The sequence below is a fragment of the Struthio camelus genome, chromosome 2 (genome assembly GCF_040807025.1).
Source record: "Struthio camelus isolate bStrCam1 chromosome 2, bStrCam1.hap1, whole genome shotgun sequence".
Classification (NCBI taxonomy): Eukaryota; Metazoa; Chordata; class Aves; order Struthioniformes; family Struthionidae; genus Struthio; species Struthio camelus.
In genome coordinates this window covers 97,825,863-97,845,820 of record NC_090943.1, presented here as the reverse complement: position 1 = coordinate 97,845,820, position 19,958 = coordinate 97,825,863, and the positions used below count along the sequence as shown (strand labels likewise).

General features: G+C 37.7%; 1 protein-coding gene across 7 annotated transcripts in view; it reads right to left on the bottom strand.

Moving 5' to 3' along the window:
* Positions 1 to 19,958, bottom strand: part of KIF13A (kinesin family member 13A) — a 119,537-nt gene that overhangs the window by 35,289 nt on the left and 64,290 nt on the right. For all 7 annotated transcript variants that reach the window (XM_068931712.1, XM_068931713.1, XM_068931718.1 and 4 more), the window contains 10 exons: positions 19,098 to 19,185; positions 17,698 to 17,832; positions 16,752 to 16,864; positions 11,373 to 11,484; positions 10,800 to 11,012; positions 9,072 to 9,182; positions 7,894 to 8,028; positions 6,374 to 6,504; positions 4,564 to 4,650; positions 4,294 to 4,460 (listed from right to left, as the gene is read on the bottom strand). In XM_068931712.1, coding sequence (XP_068787813.1) covers positions 4,294 to 4,460; positions 4,564 to 4,650; positions 6,374 to 6,504; positions 7,894 to 8,028; positions 9,072 to 9,182; positions 10,800 to 11,012; positions 11,373 to 11,484; positions 16,752 to 16,864; positions 17,698 to 17,832; positions 19,098 to 19,185 — 1,292 coding nt within the window. The remainder of the gene's footprint in view (positions 1 to 4,293; positions 4,461 to 4,563; positions 4,651 to 6,373; positions 6,505 to 7,893; positions 8,029 to 9,071; positions 9,183 to 10,799; positions 11,013 to 11,372; positions 11,485 to 16,751; positions 16,865 to 17,697; positions 17,833 to 19,097; positions 19,186 to 19,958) is intronic.

Genomic DNA, 19,958 nt, shown 5'->3' with positions numbered 1-19,958 from the left:
TGTTTCTCAAGCAAATAAGCCCCTAAAACAAGAAAATCCAGCATGGTTTAGTTATGAATCATCTTGCCTTGACTATCAAAAGCCACTCCTAGTAAGATTTTACGCGAGTTTTCCTGCTACTACAACGCTGCATGAAACAGAAGTTGGGTTACTACAGCATTAAACAGAGGATTCACATGAAAGGCTCTACAGGGTATTCATCCATGGTAGTGTATGCTGATCACCATAACATACATGCACACACACACGCACTCTCTCCCCCTAAAAAGATTCCTTGTGTCTTCACAGGCAAATGTAGCATTACGGTATTCAGTAACGGACTTAACAACTTAGTACTACTAAAACTACTCAGATCGATTTTGCTAAAGGTAATTTAATCCACTATTTGTGATTTTAACATACATAGATATTTAGGTAAGTGACTTCATAAAACAAACCCTTCCTATTACAAATGACAGAGAAGGAAATAAGGTCTTCAGGGTTCTGTTGTTACAGTGGATTTATATTTGCCTTCCAGCTTCCTTTTTTTGAAGTATTAAGATTAATGTAAAGTACATCTTTATTTTTAGCAGAAAATAAACGCTACTGCAGGATGCTAGTGTGGCCCTATCCCTGTCAGTGGAAAAAAAAAATCACTGGCTTCACAAAAAGGCACTGTAAAATACCATCATTATGGCAATTATGAAGTGCAAAGTTAAAAATTGGTCAGTATAAATAGCAACCAAATTGCAAAACACTACATGATCCAAAAAAAAAAGTCTTAAAATAACCACAAATGCTACTTTTTAGTACACGACATTCTCAGAAAGATGGTTAGCTATTTTTAGCTCCTAAACATGCAGTACAACAAAAACAATTGACTAAACTGAGTTCTAATACTCTAGTGTACAAACAAGGTATTAATGTTGATCTGTAGAATCACCATCATCCTAACTTATCCAGATAACACTGGAATTATCTGCACAGGTATATATTTTACTACATCACCCCCTACAGTTTTAATTATACATAAGAATGGTTAAGAAATCAGATAAGACGACAACAGAGAACAGACATGGAAGAAATTAAAGCTCTCTAATGTGTTTGGAAACACAGGAAATGAATCTAAGGCTGAGTCACTGAAACAAAAGTTTCCTAAACTGCTCAAAGACCAACCCCAATGGCAGGGAGCAGTTGAATGTCTTCATTAATGACCTGAGTGACGGGGCAGAGCGTACCTTCAGCAAGTTTGGAAATGATACAAAACTGGCAGGAGAGGCTGACACACCAGAGGGCTGTGCTACCATTCACAGGAACCTTGGCAGGCTGGAGAAAGGGGCAGAGAGGAACCTCATGAAGTTCAACCCAGGCAAATGCCAAGCCCTGCCCTTGGGGAGGAATAACCCCCTGCACCAGGACAGGCTGAGGCCCACTGTCTGGAGAACAGCTTGGCAGAGAAGGCCCTGGGGGTCCCGGTGGACACCACGTTGAGTAGGAGGCAGCAATGATCCCTCACAGCAAAAGCTGCCCACAGCCTCCTGGGCTGCATTAGGCAGAGCATTGCCAGCAGGTGGAGGGAGGTGATCCTTCCCCTCTGCTCAGCCCTGGAGAGACACAATGGGAGTTTCGGGTCCAGTGCTGGGTTCCCCAGTACAATGGGGATGTGGACCTCCTGGAGTGGGTCCAGCAAAGGGCCACAAGGGAGATGTGGACCTCCTGGAGTGGGTCCAGCAAAGGGCCACAGAGATGATTTAAAGACTGGAGCACCTGTGATAAAAGAAAAAGCCAAGAGAGCTGAGACTGCTCAACCTGGGGAACAGAAAGTTCAGGGGGATCTTATCAGTGTGTATAGATACCTGATGGACAGAATAAAACACAAACACACACAACAAAAATAAACAGAGCCAGACTCAGCGGTGCCCAGCGACAGGACAAGAGGCAATGGGCCTCAGATGGAGATACAGGAAATTCCACCTAAATACAAGAAACTTAAAAAAAACAAAAGCAAAACCCAAAAGTGGATGTCTTGAATGGACGGAGGGGGAAATCTGGGTGGTTTGTTAATAGATGTCCTCAAAGTTCAACATTTTCCTGGGAGCTTCTCTAGAGACAGATGTAATACATGACATCGTTATAGTGTTTACATGCTATAAATTTTAGTGTGTTTGGGTTATGGAGAAGCCAGGCTGCCTGTCTGAAGAGAGTTACTGTTCTCAACTACATCAAAGAAAAAACAAAACAAAACAACCCTTGCCTCAGGCTACGTGAAACCACTGATGCAAAAAACCTCAAAACCCACACATCACTACAAATAATTATCTATCCAATTTTAAAGATACTTTCTTTTTTTCCCTAGGGTTTCTCTGGAGAAGACAGATGATAGAACTGTCTTCAAATACTTATAGCAAGGGTTCTTGTGTATTATTTCTTCTCCCTTCCCCTCATTTATTTTTCATTTTAACGAAGTATAAATAAATGGCATTGAGACAGACCTGCTTTATTTTAAATGAAGAAGAGACTAAGTTACACTCATGTCACTTCTACAAACTGAGAGTATCTCAGAAAAACTGTATTTTAGATTAGCATTGAGAACACCACAACCTGTGTTATCTAGCTATGTAAGAAACCTTGGAATCAAAGATCATAGTTATTTGTTTTGTCAGGGTTTTATTATTGTTCATTACTCCAACTCGGTTAAACGATATCTGTGCAGGAGGGAGGGGAAGAGAGAAGCAGCAGAAACTGCGTTACAACTCCTTTGGAACGGTACACATGTATGACAGCAAACATCTGCTGTGCATTAGGGAGGAAACAGATCTAATGAAAAAAGCAAGGTCCACACACACAAATGGCCCTGGATCACAATCAAAAAAGCCTACTGAACTAAAATGTAAAGATGTTTAAAATGTTTTTTGAAGCATGACTTCCAGCAGCTAGATAATAACACATGAAAATCAAGAAACGTGCCCTCCGTTTACACAACACTGACTCATTGTAGACTACTACAGTTTGTTCAAATCTCTGGTTAGTGACAAGCAGATCAAGCATCAGTTAATGCTTTCAAACTACTCCAGCAGTCTCATGCGTGAGCCAATTAAGTTCAAAACCTTTGTCCCAGCTTTGGCACAGATACGAGATGGTTTGAGGCCTTAAGACAGGCAACAGAATCTTCATGAGAGATGACAACACTGACGACCACCAGGATGGCAGATTCATCTGAAATTCGTCTCCTAGTATGAGTGAACCATAATGAGAATATTTCTATTACCAAATAGTCATTCACGTTAACTTAAATGGACTGACCCTGCAACTCTCTCTCATACAAGTAACCTCCACTAAAATCAAAATCAGACTCTAAAAACAGCAGACTATTGCTAAAGAATCAAACATGCATAAAATCATCATGCTATACTCCACAGCAAAACAGAGAAAGTAGAAGAGTAAGAGCAGATCATGAAAACAGTAAATACCGTATTTCAACAACTAAAACACAGAAAACAATGAAAATGCTGGGGAGATGTGAAAAAAGGAGATCAGAAAGCAATGAAACGTTATCCACTGTGTTTTCTTGAACAGTGACAAAAACTAAGATATTTTCCTCTCAAATTCTGTGTGTTTAAAAAATCTGTACAAAGCATTCAGTACTCCACTAGATTTTTCATTATATCTTCACACTATATTATAACATATGAACTATGATTTGCCTTCTGGAAACCATGAAATCATATCATATTATTTTGTTGTCTAGTATAATTGTCCAAAAAAGACATCACAATAGATTTTAACATATAAAGATTAAATAAAATATTGAAAGTTATCACAAGTTAAAAATCACACTTGCTGACATTTTTGACTGTAGGCTTGCTTTGGTTACAGACCCTTTCTAACAAGGTTAAAGTGGGGTCAGTAATATTGATACAAGAGGGAGGATGAAACTAACAGTCATATCTGGAGTGTTCTTTTGTCTGCAGTAATTTGCAAAAGCAAGAGGTTAGCAGGACTTAGACAATAATTAGACATGCATATGGTTACAACCCAGCTCTGCTATAAAGGACAGTGGATGTTCAAATATGAACTTATGCATTAGTGCACAAAGTTACTATTAATTGCCTAAGTGAATTTTCTTCTTACTTCTTGGACAGCTTATTTTATATTCACACATAGTATTGTTTCTGTAACACATCTTTTTCTGAAAACACATCAGAGGGCACTGGAGTAAGTGGACCACTTGCTGTGCCTAGAAATTAAGTTCCATACAGGATTTGTAAGATGACCCAAAAGAGCCTATGAACTCTGATCTGGCAGACCCCTTACCATTACTATTCAGTGTCTTCATAATAACTTCCATTTGTGCAAACTCATAATTGTAGTCTGGTTCTGAAGAAGCTTCACTAGCTGCATCCAGATCGTGCTCCCCTAATGGAGTGTCTTTCTCAAAGTCTTTCAGCCAGTCTCTTCGTTTCCTCTTCGGTAAATTGATTCTGTTTAAGAATTAAAATTTAGTTTCTAGAAAGTTTTTGCAGAACAGTGGAAGGGAAAATGGTCTGTAAGTAAAGAGCCTGGGAAATAAATACAAACCGTTACCTAAAGAAGTGGTTGTTTCCCCATAATATTCTATCTCCATGCCACAACTGAGTGACAGAACATACTAGCGCACCATTTACACAGGATCTAAAAGAAGAAAATAGAACTTTGGTGAAATCCTGAAAATAAAAGGCTGAAAAGTAAGCATCAGATCTTATCTGCTTCCCTCATCTACACACAGTGATTTTTTCCTACCATGCACAAATCAGCTAGATTCTCATTAAAGAATAAATGGGAAAGTTACCAGTGTGATTTCTCCTGTCGTAACTAAACACAGAAAGCCTTTGCCCTCCAGCTTTGGCTATTCCAACTCTTCATTAAACAACAGACAAAGTTGCCATATTAGCTGCCTATTTTTTTTTTTCAAATGTCCATTTGACAAACTGGGCCACAGCCTGTTTCTTTTAAACAGTCTGTAAACTTGGTTGCATGCAAATCCCACTGAAAAAGATCTCCAAGATACAGGTTAATCAGCATACATTTGTAAAACATACCATTAACATATAGCGTATTTAAGCATAAGAGAAGACCCTTACATTGAAGTTTCATTCTTTCAGCAAACTCAGGCTCTATTAGCAAAGCTCTACTTTTGTCAACATCTAGGATACAGTATTAGCATCTAGGTCTCTTTGTATCTAAGTTGCATTCGTAAAATGGGAAAAATTGAGCTGTTTGACTTATGCATGTGTGAGTCATATGGCAGGACACTGTATTTTAAAGGTAAAACCACCCTTAACTAAAATTAAATTAAATTAAATTAATTTGATTAATTAAATAAATTAATATTTTTCAGTTACCATGTTCTGAATTTAGCACTCAGGTCAACATAAGCACGTAAGCATTTGATTTAAAACCAGATATTTTTGCACTGAAATTCTGATAACTGAATTTCTGTTGACCCTAATATCTTAAGAACACCTACTGAAGCACTGCAGAACAGGCACGAGTAAAACAAAATATATTTTATACATTTTTTCCATTGACTTGTGCCTTTGTTCTTGCCAGTCAAAATGACTAATCTCCAGTACTGTAACTCTGTCACCGCAAGGCTGAACCCCATCTGTTTGAAATTTTGCACTGTAGGCTGCAGAAGACAGACACAAACTCTAAGAGGTAATTTACTGAAGGCAGAGTAGAAGAGTTTTAAAAAAATTAAAAGGCATCCCTGAAAGCTTTGTTTCTCATACTTATATAGATCAGTTCACTCAAGTGGTAAGACCATTAGTTAGGACAAAAGTACTGCTTCTCACATGCCTTTGGAGATGAAATGACAAAGATATTTTAAAAACTCCACCCAAGAAGCCACAACACCCCCAAAATGAGAAGTCATTAAAATGAAGAAACAAAACAAAAAACTTGGATTCATACCTCATATTTGCTAGACACAGCAATAATTGTAGCATTTAGATCTTCAAACTGCCTCTTTTCTCACAAAGCATTGAGCTTTGCAATAGAAACTACTCAGAGGCAGAAATTATCCTCTCCCATCAAAATGCAGCTTATTATCCCACCACAGAGGTTGGGATAGCAGCAGCATCTTAATCATCCTGTTTACTACCCAAGATACACACAGTCATCCCTCACTCCTGTTGCATACCTTTTTACGATGGCTTATTCTAAGCGAAGGCATTGACAGTCCTTTATGATACAGACAGGTGTGTGCGTGTGTATGTTTAAGTCACCTATCTTGAAGCTACTAATTGATCAGAACATAAGATATTTCTGACTTTGTAAAATAAAAATGCACACAAGTTATTTGGTAATGCAAAGCAAACCCTTCACAGGATAAGTGCCTGCTGATCTTTCTTACCTTGCATTTTCTTTTGGTGTCAGTGTAACTTCTCCATCTAAAGCAATATCAATCTCACAGTGTTCTGGTTGGATTCCTATACCAAAGAGCTGTATATCCTGAGAGGTATCTGCACCAACTCTTGTGTGATCCTAGAAAAGAAGCTGTTACTAAGAGACAAGCAAACTACCTCTGTTTATATAACTAAGACAATATTAGCTGAAGCACTGAGACCACACAATCCACATGCTACGATCCTTTGCTAGGCACTTCTACACAGCAGAAACAGTGCCACAGCAGATATGAAGACTATAAAAGTCACACAGACTGTTCTTCTGCACTCTATTTCATCTCAGTATAGTTTTAGATAAAGCAAAAATAAAGGGGCTGATGCACAAATTCTGATTTTCAAATAGTCCCAAACTACGGTTGCGTGTGTACACATATACATACATTTATATATGTGTGTGTGTAAATACACACACACACACAATATATAAATATACTTACATATAAGAAATATTTAAAGGTATACATACATTATATATAATATAGATTTTATATACGCGTGTGTGTGTGCGTGCAGACAGTTATGCATGAGGTAACGCATGCAGTGAAGAAAACCAGCCATGTCTTAACAGCCATATCTGACAGAGAACAACACGGATAGTGAAACGAGGTGCATAGAGTTGGCTGCTTTTTCAGAACACAGCTATATAGAAACTCAACTGAGTTGAGCTGAGTTGATCTCCATATAATTTGAAGCCACACTGCAAGTCCTGCTGAAACGCTTTACCTTACTGTTACTACAGAAGCTGTGCTTTGTTTGCTACTGTTCAGAAGCAAAAAAACCCCTAGCTCTGTCACTAAAACAGAAAACTAACTATAAAATGCACAGGATAGTCTTTCCCGTCTTGTTGACAAGGAGCATACATTTCCAAAATATTGCCTACTCAGCCTGCTTTGTTAGGTTCGTATGTGACACTGTCACTCTGAAATGAAGACTGTGCTAAACTGAATGGTATGGAAGCTAGTGGCACTGGAAAAATTTATGTCTGCACGTTTTTAACAGTTTTTTTTTTTAAACTTACTTTTCTATCGTTACAGACTATATTTATTCTTACTGATTACTGCTAAACATATTCCCCTTAACTTAACTGATTGAATATTTAAGGCATTCCTCAGCTCACTAACAGAAAGCAGCATTCTACACAAGGCTCTTAAATTAAGAGGCAATGCTGTTTATCCCCGAAGGGAGTCCTGTTCAGTTCCTGGCTGGAAGAGCTGGAATGTATCTGAACTCTGGTACACCTTGAGCACTACTTCTCCCACGGTAATCAGGAGATCAATTAGGAAACCAGCAAAGCTTAATTGCAAGAGAGAATACAAGTTCAAACAGTAGAAGCAGGCCTATTTTATTTGGCTGCAAATAGTCTTAAAAAATCTAAATATGCTCTGAACGATGAAACTAGCCACAAACTCAAATCAACACACACAAGTGTTTTCTGGTTCTACGTCAACATCCTGTTTACAATTCTTACCTTTAAATAATAAACCAAAAGCTCATTTAGTGCAGGGTCTGCATTCAGGTTTACCAGATAACACTTGTCATCCCCAACCTTGATACCTGAAGACTCCAGCGATATTCCCATGCTCTCTAGCTGTCTTTGTCTCTCCTGCCAGCATAAAAACAGGTTAGTCTTGCTTGCTGTAATATGTAGGCACAAGCACACCAAGTAAACAAAAGCAGAGTAACTAAAGTTGAAGATTAACATGCATTTTGTACGTTGCTACCAGAAATAGCATCACACATTAGACAGAAGAAAAGAACCTAAGATAATAGTCAATGGCCAAGTGTTATAGACTTTATTTTTATACACTGAAAATAAATGTAATCCTCAAACTCCTCAAACACCTACTTACCCAAAATGGTGCTTACTTATGCAAGTAGCCCTACCTATCAATTTTATTAGGGCTATTCATAAGTAACAGAATGTGGCTTTGAACCTGCAGGCCAATTAAAAGTCGGTCCAAGTACGTGCAACGATTACAAAGATAATCATATTAATAGATAATTTTGGGAAGAGCATGCCACAGAACAGTGGGGTGGGGAGGGGGTGGCTTTGGTTTGTTTATTTGTTTGGTTTTTTTAGAGTGGTTACACAAAAGCACGTTTCTGGAACATTAGGACTAGAAAGGGAAACTAATAATACTCATTTTCCAAGCTATAGATAGTGTAAACAAAAAAATAAACTGAAATCCTAAAATCTTATTTTAAGAAGATAATATCAAGCTACCACTAGTGAATGCACGTATACATTTTGCTCCTCTGGTTAAGCGGCCACTAAAAGCAACAGAAAGTGTAAACAACTGCCCCAAATTCTGATGCTTTTAAAATTGTTGATTTTGTAGTGACTTCACGGAAAATACATTCAAGGCCACATTATGGTCTTGTAAACAAAAAAGTAGCCCAAATATATTTTGATGTTTTGTTTTAAAATTAAATATTAGTTTTCATCAATTATATTCATGACACAACCACATTTATTCTAATGAAACTCAAGACTGAAAAAACGGAAAGTATGAGGAAGAGACAAAAATTCAGCGGAATTTAAAACAGTAGGTGGAAAAGACAACACAGTCCACTGAAGCTCATGGTATTCAATTAGCTTACTTTAAATGAGCACCTGGCCTTTCCTACTTAAGATTTCTGAACTACCTGTGCAATTTCTTCTGTTTTCCGTAACTTTTCTTCCCAGGTGACTGTTAACTCTTTTATTAGTTTTTCTGATTCTTCCAATTTTTCCTTCAGTTCTGGAGCTTTCATGGCCTAAAAGACAGAATTAGTAAAACAGTTAAGATGCTCTTCATCTTCATTTTGCCACAGCTGCTTGTACAGCAATAGAATATCAAACACAGCAAATACAGATTTCAACTTTTTCTCCATGCTTTCATGGTATAAGATGAAAAAACAGGTCAATTGCAAAGGACGAGGACAAAAATCAACCTATAATTGGCCCAGATCTGAAACAGCTGAAGATCTGCACCGCTCCATTGAAGCTACTGGAACTATATAGACTAAGAAAATCTCAGGGCATGGTCACTCAAACTTCAGTGTCTGTATAAAATATCTAACAGCTCTTGAGCCTTAGCTGTCTAAAAAGTTGCTTGTCTTCTTACACTTATTTCAAACACTACTCCTCCTGATATTTAGCCTTCCATTCTACCTCAGTTTTGTAAGCGTCCTTAAAGTTTCATTAAAGCTTTCAGACTGATGATGTTGATTACATCCAAAGGCAGGCATGCATTGGAGCTAACACAGGCTTCATACTTCATTCACAATAAGAAGCAAAAGCTTAAGATTGAAGATTTCCAGTGATTAGGAACAATTCAACAGCCTGGCCTATAACTCACATAACTATTTTGACCAGAAGGGGTAAGGGATGAGAGAAGAAAAGAAAAATCTGGCAAAAATTTGGGCAACTTCCTACCTGTGTTCAGTTACAAACTGCCAACTTACCAGTTGCCAATAACTAAGGATAGTTTACAAAAATATGCTGCGATTTAAAATATGGATTAGAGTACAAATATAGATTTTTAATGAGGAAAAAAGTGCATGGGTCCTTTCTAAGGCAGATGTTCCCATTTCAGCCTTAAATAAACTGTTTATATAAGAAACACTCTTCCTTACATGAATGACAGGTTTAAGCATCACATATTTATGCTGAGATGTACTTAAAGGTTGCTTTTTCCCCCCCCCCCCCCCCTGTGTTTTCCCTGAAAATATCAAAAATATTGCTCTACAGTGCAGTGCCTAATTTCCTCAATCATCATCAAAAGTATTCCTACCCTGATATGTTACCCTCCAACTAGGGTAAACCTAAGGTTAGCAGCAATCACTGTGTTAACTGTCTAGCCAGCAAGGTAGATTGCTAATGGTTTCAGTGTTGCAGTTCTGTCCGTTCTTAACTGATTTTCACAAACATAAAACACAGAAGTGTTCCACATATTTTTAGGTCCAATACCAAACTTAGTTTTTCATACTTTTCCATTTGACATCATACAGTTATATACTCCATCAATTCAAAACAAAACAAAAAAACCACACACACCCCCAAACCCCACACTTTTGCTAATAACTCTATATTATGAGGTTGTATGACAAGTCTTATCTGTGCTGCATCATTTATTGATTGACATGAAATTCTTCAGAAACAGTCTATTCTATATACCATCTGTACAATGTTGTCCTCATTTAAAAGGTATTAAAAATGAGGAAATAGTATGTTGGATCTATTTCAGGAAACAAAGTTAATTATTTAAAATTGAATATAACACTCTTCCTTTCCTTATTTTGTAAGACTTCAATATCAAACCAATCTCCCTGTCAAAGTCTGTGACATTTCCTCAAATAACTCACTTCATACCATACTGTAAGTAAAGTTACCTCGGCTTGTGAGAGCTGTTCTTTCAGTTTTTCAACTTCTTCACGTAATTCTCTGATGACCCTAGCATTAGGATCTTCATTCACCACAGCATGATTAACTATCCTTTTGGCTCTGTCTGCATATCTTAGAGTAGAGAGCGTTTCTTCGTAATTGTCTGCTGCTGGACTAATTGTGGCTATCATAGCAGTTTGACTGTTTCCTCCTAAGTTGTCCTGTAGGGCACATTCACAGAAAGTTGAAGGATTAAAAATTGTTCTGTAACTATAAAATGTCTTTATAAAAGACATTTAAAATACAAAGCTTACTATTTAGACACTGAAATACACTGATTAATTTACATCCAAATATGATCCATAAACATTTCCAACCATCTCCATCAGCTTTGATTCCGCTATAACTTAATATAGGCCAAATAAGACTGTACACGGAATTACCACTGTTTACACTAATCTCTCCAAATTACTTGGAATAACTTGTAGATGTGAGAGCTCCTTAGTTCACTTCTTACCAAAAAATAAGTCTATATTCCACAAACTCTTAAGCTGACAGATTGTGAACAGAGTATTAATTACCTTGAGAAGCCAAGTGAGTACCGAGTCTCTGTAAGGCACAAACTTGTTTTTCCCCTTCCCCGCTGCTTGGTCAGCGAGTGATGATATAACCAACCCCAGTGTCGAAAGCGATCTATAAAGACAACACAGTAGAATAGCTTTGAATACATATTCCAAATGTGGATTTAATAAAACACAGAGGAGGGGGTTTGCTAGAATTCAATTTGTGCTCTCCAGAAATTCACATCCAGTTTTTAAAATACCATAGAACAATTTAAGTTGAAAGTGACCGCAGGAGACCAGCTAGTCCACAATCCTGCTCAAAATACGACGGGATATCTATTAAAGTTAGATATTTAGATCAAAACCAAATATCTAAAATGTTTCTTCTCATCTCATAATAAGACCAAATCCCAGGAAAACTAAGTTAAAGTATTCAGGTATTTTTAAAAGTTTGAAAAGATGACTGTTTGCACACATGACTGCTTCAGTACATGGAGAGTTACTGCCTTAGATTAGACACATACTGTTTCTCAGAGACTAAAAATCTTTCCGTCCTGGACACTCTGCCTCAGGATATTATTAAGAGTCAGTGTTGGCAGCACAACAAAAATACCTTGTCGCTATGAAAAACGTTTTAAGAGCACTAGCTTAACAACAGACTAAAACTAAACATTCATAAGGAGATGACCTCAAGACAAAACTAGCTATGGCCCAGTAGAACTAGTCTGCCTTGGTGGAGTGCTAACTAACCTGCCATCACATGATAGCGGAGGACTGCTTATCAGAAGAGCTTCATTTGGAAGTCCCCCGACAAACAGATTGACTTATAACTGAGATGGTGCCTCACTAGCTTTTTGGAAAAAAGCAAAGACCAAACAGTGCTCAAGTTACCAAAATGCTGCATGAAAACAAGCACGAGAAGAAAGTCTATAGTTGCTTAGCAGGCAGCCACATCCCAAATGACACTCTAGAAGAGCAAAGAGAATAAGAACTTGTTCATCTTATAACTTGTACCGCTTCTACCTAAAAAGAAGTTGTAAGTGTATCAGCAATCTTTGCAAAGCATCTGTGTATACAACTGTTATACAACGCTGTGTGAACTATAAAACAACAGTGAGGATCTTGAGGTGAGTATGTTTAATGAGCTGGTCCAGGATCCTGAGAACATTTGTATCAGATGCCTAAAGAGTCCTAAAAGAGACAGTGCCAGAGCCCAACAGCAATATTGGTCCCTCATACTAAGGTCCAATTATCCAGCAACTTCTCATAACTATCAAGGAAACCTTTAGCAGAGTTGTGATTAGAAAGTCAAATAAATCTTTGATGGTGGTACTTCTCCACTCCATTCTTTTGAGCTTTTCTTTCGAAGATGTAGTACTCCTTTAGCAGACAGGCAGCGTATGCACACTAACAGGGGTCTTAAAGCTGTTTGAGACTACTGGTGGTTCATGAAATAAAGTTTAATAATCTTTTGCAACACTTGTAATGAAGGAAGATAGGTTATGGCACACAACCATTACACGTCAGAAAAGATGTCCCGTATTGCATAGCAGAAGGAAACAAAGTGGCATGAAGATAGCTTAGACCTGAAAGGAGAGCTAAAAGGAAAAGAAATGTAAGGAGAGGCTAGTCAGCATGATCACTTGAGCAAGCACTCTTATTTTGTAAATTTGTCTATCAGATACATTCCCAATGTATGCCTGAAGAATTCACACAGCAAAAAGGACAGCTAGGTATCTGCAGAAACAAAAGCCTAACAGCTTCGGAAAGGCTGAGGGACAGGGCAGAGAATTAGTTGCTGACTCCAATCTCCCCTTTCCACAGACCAAAATGACAGCAGGCTAAACATGGAGGAACAAACAGGAGGGTGCTATACGCTGCTCTGTAGCAACCTCCCACCACACAGCTCATGAGCACCAACAGCATAGGCCCAGTGGAGTCCACCTTCAAGAAGCATCAGGTCGGAAGACCACCCTAACCTATTTTCCTCTTTGATTCCTCTTTCTCTCTTAAAATGAGGAGAAATGTGAAAATAGAAGCCAAAAACTGGGGGAAGGGGAAGAACAAGGACATTTTCTCACTCGGGGTGGGGGATGGAAAAAACAGGGATTAGAAAAGGTCTGTCCTTGAAAACTGTTTCACAACAGGGCGGTTAACACCGGTTCCAGCTATAGACACAGTATTTTAATAAGTGAGCAATTATCAGTTTATTAACACAGGATTAAAAGATGTGATAATATTTTTGCTTCTTATAAACATTGATTTTATTTTAAGAGTAAGTGCTAACATACACAATAAAAACGAGACTGCAGTCCTTTAGAGTACTCTGCTTGAGACTGCATAAGACAAAGCTGTTGTTTAAGGACTATAAGAAAAGCACGAAAAGAAATAGCTGCAACAAAATAATTACAGGACTCAGCGGCTGCTTTGCTTCATGCTAAATGATGCAGAGACCTGTCATTACGTTGATCCTATCCCATAACGCTTACATAATCAATCAACCAAAAGGCCTCAGCTAAGAGCACCCAACAGACTGAGGCAGTTGGGAAACCAGAGTGAGTTTACACAGTGCAGACCATGCACCCATTCCTTTCCTGTAAAATTCCCATTTTCCATGTCTCTTAAGCGCAGCCAGGCTCCCTGCTACGGTGTGGCTGGAGGCTTGCACCCTCCCAGCGCGGGCCTGAGTCAGCAGCGTTTGAGGTGAGGCAGCCATTCCTCACTACAGCGAAGGACTCCTGTCCCTAAATGACACACATTCAAGCTACTTTCATATCATCTCCATCCTCCTTCTTTAATAAACAGAACTTTTATTTTTAACACTAAATACAAAAATTTTCCCTAAAATCAGTTTGAAGCCAAGTTCTCCCCTATCTTTAAAGGCTTCTTTTCTCATTAAAATGAGAGTGACTATGATTTTACTAATCAGAATTAAAATTACAGACTGTTTACAGAAAATATCCTCCGAGCCACTAATTGACAGCTTTTATATTCTGCCTCCTCCTACTCCAGTACTCTAGAAATTCTTGGATTACACTGCAAAGAGCTGTTAAGCACCTGTGTTTCTAGGCTCAGCGCAGGAACTAGCACATCCTGGGGGAGCAATGGGCACATCCAGCTTTCTTATGAGTTATGGTAAGCCCCTTAGGAACCGCAAAAATAAAGAAGGCAGACACCCAGCACCTTCCTCATGACCCAAGGGAATCCTGCAGCAGCTCAAAGGCAAAACAGAAGTAATCTTTGTTACAACTTTAAGGAGCCATTGATACAAGTCACATAACTCAGTTGTTTCAGTAAGTAAGCAATCCATCACTTCCCATCTGCAACACCCTGTCCCAAGATAGCTGAAGCTGTGGGACTGAAAAGAAGGCTAACATACTTCTAGCCTGCTTTCATACAGAAACAAAAGGCAAAAGAAACCTGCAGAGACTGGTTGAACATCACACTATACAGCTTTGGTATGCACAGCTGAAGTGCATGTTTTCCCTTTCTTATAAATACAGAAACAGGTATGTTATTTCCACATTCTTCTTCAAGGCAATAAAACATAGCGCAAGCAGCAAATTTATTTGTCAGGTAATTTCAGCCACTCCATTTTTGATCTCATAAAACATCTAGCACGTGCTAACACAACCCAAGATGCTGCTTATTTATTAAAACAAAAAAAATCACTTGTCAGGGAGCTGACATAGCAAGGTATACAGCTTAAGCATTCTGTATTACTCCAGAAATGATTATTACCTTTTCCTCATAAGTAAGGTGCATCTTACACATTACCCAAAATAAGATTTTACTCAGTGCTATGCGAGGAGCAACTCTGACAAAAGACGTAACTGCTGGAAATACACCTTCGTTACTGACTGAAGTGCATTTTCAGAACAAAAGAGAGGGGGGAAAAGAAAAATCTCTTTCCTCGTGCAAAAACATCACTTTTCTTCCAGAAAGTAAAACAAACACCAGTTCTGAGGCGTCTAGTAAAAGCCAGCCTTCATTAAAGCTCCAAGGAATAACAAAGATGTAATGAAGGACACTAAAGCACAGCACTGTAAGAATTCTCTTTTCCTTACCAGTTCAAAGAACTATTTCAAATAGAGAATGCTTAAAAATGGTTGAAGCAATACAGACTTATACCATCTAAGAATTTAACTGAGGGGAAAAGTATAGACTGTCTACTTTTCTTTCTAAAATATGTTTACTAGAAAAATTAAGTGCTTTCAATCACAAGTCCAGCATCATTGAATGCATTGAATCAGCATGGGCAGACCAACGCTCCTAATACCGTTACTGCATTAATGCCCTAAAGTTTCAACACAGAGAAAGCACCCTATTAGAAAACGTTAAGTCTTTCTGTATCTATAGCTATACTTTGACTTTGTTAGTATCTGTTGTAAGAGTTGGTATTTGAATTCTTCCCCAAGGATCAAGAAGAAATATTTAGTTTCACCTTTGCTTATGCATAAGACAAATACAGTTCCTTGTCTAACTGATGTGAATTTAACTACTAACCTGGACGGTAAAGGTTCAATGCCCGCTATTAGCAAACCAGAATCATGTCATTTCATAGTAATATGCCAGCCTGGCTACCAGTATGACATAATAAACACTTAATAAATTAGAAGTTACGCTATAAAGAACATGTTCAAACTCCAAAATCAGGTAACTTAAAATCATTTTTAGCACGAATGCTGTTCAAACACACTTTTTGTTGTCTCATTAATTTAGAATAACAAAACCAAAAATGTTTATTTTGCAACATTTTAAAATAAAACTACTACTTTTTCAATTTAAATGTATAGTTTAACTAATTTTTCCCAGGAAAATTAGTATGCTTAAGACAGTGGTAATATTGTGCTAAATTCTTGCTTTTGGGAATAACACAGTAATCACGTTAAAAAAGCACCTTGAAACTTGCCATTGCTTGAGTGCAAATGCCCAAGGCAATGTTAAACTTACACAGCTTCATTCTAGCCTGTTTTTTTTTTTTAGCTGTGAATTATACTCTTACATATTTTAATACAGGTTGGAACAAAGCCATTCAACTCTGCAACTTCACATTCTTCCTTGGGCATACGATGAGACAAACACATGAGCCTGGGGACAGGGTGTATAAATGAATCACAAAAGGTATACGCTTAATTAAAGAGTATTGCTGCCACTTTTCCAGATAAAATTCACGTAGCCCTCATCTGAGTCAAGTATGAATCAGGGTCCCTATGCCAATGAAAAGAAAACACATGGTATTTAGCACAGAGCACTGAAAAAGATATATTTAACTGGTTTGGACTAGGTACACTGTTTGAACTGACTTGTGACAACCACACCAGGATAAGAGACCAATGAAACAACAGTCACCCTTACAAGATTAAGTTCTGCAATCCGCATACGTCGATGCCTTACTTGTTTATGTTGCTGCCTTCCTTTAGACGTTCTCCTGCAGCTCCCGTTTTGGACACTCTCTCGCTACCAGCCAAATCCACCAGGCTGACCTTACTGACCTTCTCTCCAGAATTCTGCAGAGATGAAACATGGGAGGAAAACAGCAAAGAATATGAGAACAGAGAAACACTAACAGATATGCTATTAGCACCATTAAACACTGCTGTTCATAATACTGTAGGTTAAAGTACCACATTAAACACCTAAGAGGCAGGAAATCTTTAATAGTCACACATATTTTTTATTCTACACTAATGAAACAGAATCAGCTATGTTGTAACTTTAATAACTTTACCGGAATAGCAGGCCATTAAAACATACTAGCTTCAACACAACAGTTAACACCTAAGATAGGTTTCACAGGACAATCTTAAAAAGTGATCCAACTTTTTGCTTTATCTGGTTTGCCTCCTCATTCTTCCAGTGTTCTCTCAATCTTATGTTCTTGCCAGTACCACTTTTATTGCTGGGCCCTACGGCATTAAAGTGTAGCAGCGCTGCTAAACAAAGCATGTACATATACCAAGAAAAACAGTGAGTTATGTTAAAGACTTGAGAGAAAGCAAGAACAAGTCAAAACAGCAAACATTTTCCCTTCAACTACAAATCAAATTAAAGATATTGTAATATCATATGGCAAATTATCCCTGCAAAAATACGTTCAAGGGTCTTGGAAGTTGAGGTAGCTTCAGTTTTAAAATGGTAGATGTTTGTGTCTTTAGAGCTTTATCCTAAATTAAGTGATACCACCGATACATCTACCAGAGCACCCACTGGAGTAGCAATGCTAAAGGTGCTTCTTTTAACTTATCGTTGCTCAAAACAAACTGCAAGCATTCAGTGGCCGAATGGAGGAAAAAGAAAAAATTCACTGCAACTTTATAAATGAGCCAACAGAAATACATACACCAGACTGCAGGTCATACAGCGTCTGAGTCACTATAATATTGAATACAGCATGAGAGCGGCTGCTTTCTTCATTCATGTTGGTTGCAGCAACTGTTCGAGATTTGTTTCCCTCTGACATCAGTGACTCAATATCCTAAAGCAAAAAGAGTAAAAGGTAATGCCAGGATAAGAGTAAATGTTGTGCTTGCTGAACAGAAATCCCATCTAGACGGAAGGGTGTGTACGCGTGGGAGAGAAGAAGAAGAGAAGGCAGAAGTAACAAAAGACGCCTTTGTACGTTTTGAGGTGTATAGGTACAAAAAGCATGCAGTTCCACTGAATGAGGTTAAGTTACACAATGTGTTGAATGCTGCACTTAGAAGCCCAGGAACAACATGCAATGCACGTTCTCCTGATCTGCCGCTGAAATATGCCGGCAACATCCACATTACAAATCATAGTTGTTTAATGATTGTAATCAAGCCAGCACAGATCCACTTACATAAATGGACGCAGTGAGCCTCTTCAGTGACCTGCGCTAATACTTTCTTCATTTAATTGGTTCACTTGGAAACTGTACCTTTCTACACACATAAGTGCAAAGATGATTATGCCAAGTCTGATATATGCACTTGCTGAGTTTTTCAAGACAGTTTACATAAGTCATCAGCCAGAAGCCAGGCATTAACAACATTCCCTAAATCTGAACAAATCAGACACGCTTTCAAAGCACGTAATTCACCATCAGAGGTGTGAAAGCAGTTTATGCTTTATAGTAAGCCTATAGATGTCTCAGAAAATAAAATTCCTACAAAGAAAATAATTGGTCCGCATATGATACCACATGAACCATTTAACATAGCATTTTTAGACCAACATTTCCTAAATTAGCTTCCTCAAAAAGAAAGGTCTATGCAATTCACATAACAGCACTGCTTTATTTCCAATGTAGCTATCATTGGCTTCTACAATATCAACATACATTTGAATAAATTAGCAATAAATAAATTATGAATGATACAAGCTATATTGGACATCCTCATACAATTAATATCTGTAAAAAATAGGTTGCATTAAACGGACAAAAAATAATTATCCTTGCCAGAATACTTAATATTTTTGTTTTGTTTTGAAAGCCTCAGCTTTCCTGTGCATTTTATGCTTTGTATCTAGCCTATAAATTGAAAACTCCAAAATAAAGACATGCCACTGCCATTATATTTTTAACCAATGTAAAGTAGAACCTAATGCTTTTAGATGAAATACTCCTAACCATTAAAGGAGATCTTTGTGATTGTCAGAGACTACATATACTCTTAAGAACCAAAACAGCTGCATATGGATACTAGTTTGTCACAAGATTTCCATTGCTCATGTACACAGATGTCATTTATTCACTTGTCAACAGTTTCAATTTACCTCAAAGTTTGTAACAGCCAGCTGAGACAAGCCATCTACATATGGTCCCAACACCTTGTGCTCTCGAACCTTAAGGGACTGCCGACTCCTATGGAATAAAATAGATCTTATGCACCATCCACTAGAGTGAACATTATTTATTCAAATATAAAAATAGTAATTTAAAATGACAAAAAGCATCTATAAGCTGAAACTAACCTGCTGCATCTTTTAATCGAAATAACAGGAGGAAAAAGGCTTCCAGAAAAAAATCTCAAAACTGACAATAAAGAAACAAATTAATCTAGTAGACTTCAATCAATGTACATGAATTATTTTTTTTAAATGCCTCACACTGCCACCACTCCCCAACTTGTGACTAGAACAAAATCTGAAGTGCTTCATTTGGCAAGTAGACTTATTGACAAAAACGGAAACCAAAATGCCCCCAGAAATTTGCTCAAGCTTCAATTCTTCATGTGTTTCCCACATCTTATTGAAATATATCAATGCAAGTCTAAAATCCACCTGTAAACTAACTTGCACAGTTATGCACCTGGCAAAATCAGGCTCAAGAATCAACATTTATACCACATATATCAATACTCAGACTGAAAAAAAAACTATGAAGATCTCTTATCCAGACTTCTCCAAGCCAGAAAACCAAAGCAGTATTTTTGTACAGACAAAACAGAAGGAAGAAAGTGTCGCATGTACATTCTGAGGTGTTAGCCTTCCCCATTTGGAAAGATCAACTCCTAAACCAGGAAAATCAAGTTGGAAACAAGCTTCAAACTCTTTTTAGTTTATGAATATTCTCATTTGAATGGAGTCTTGGTCATATGGCAAAAGACAAAAAAAAAAAAAGCACTTATTTGTACA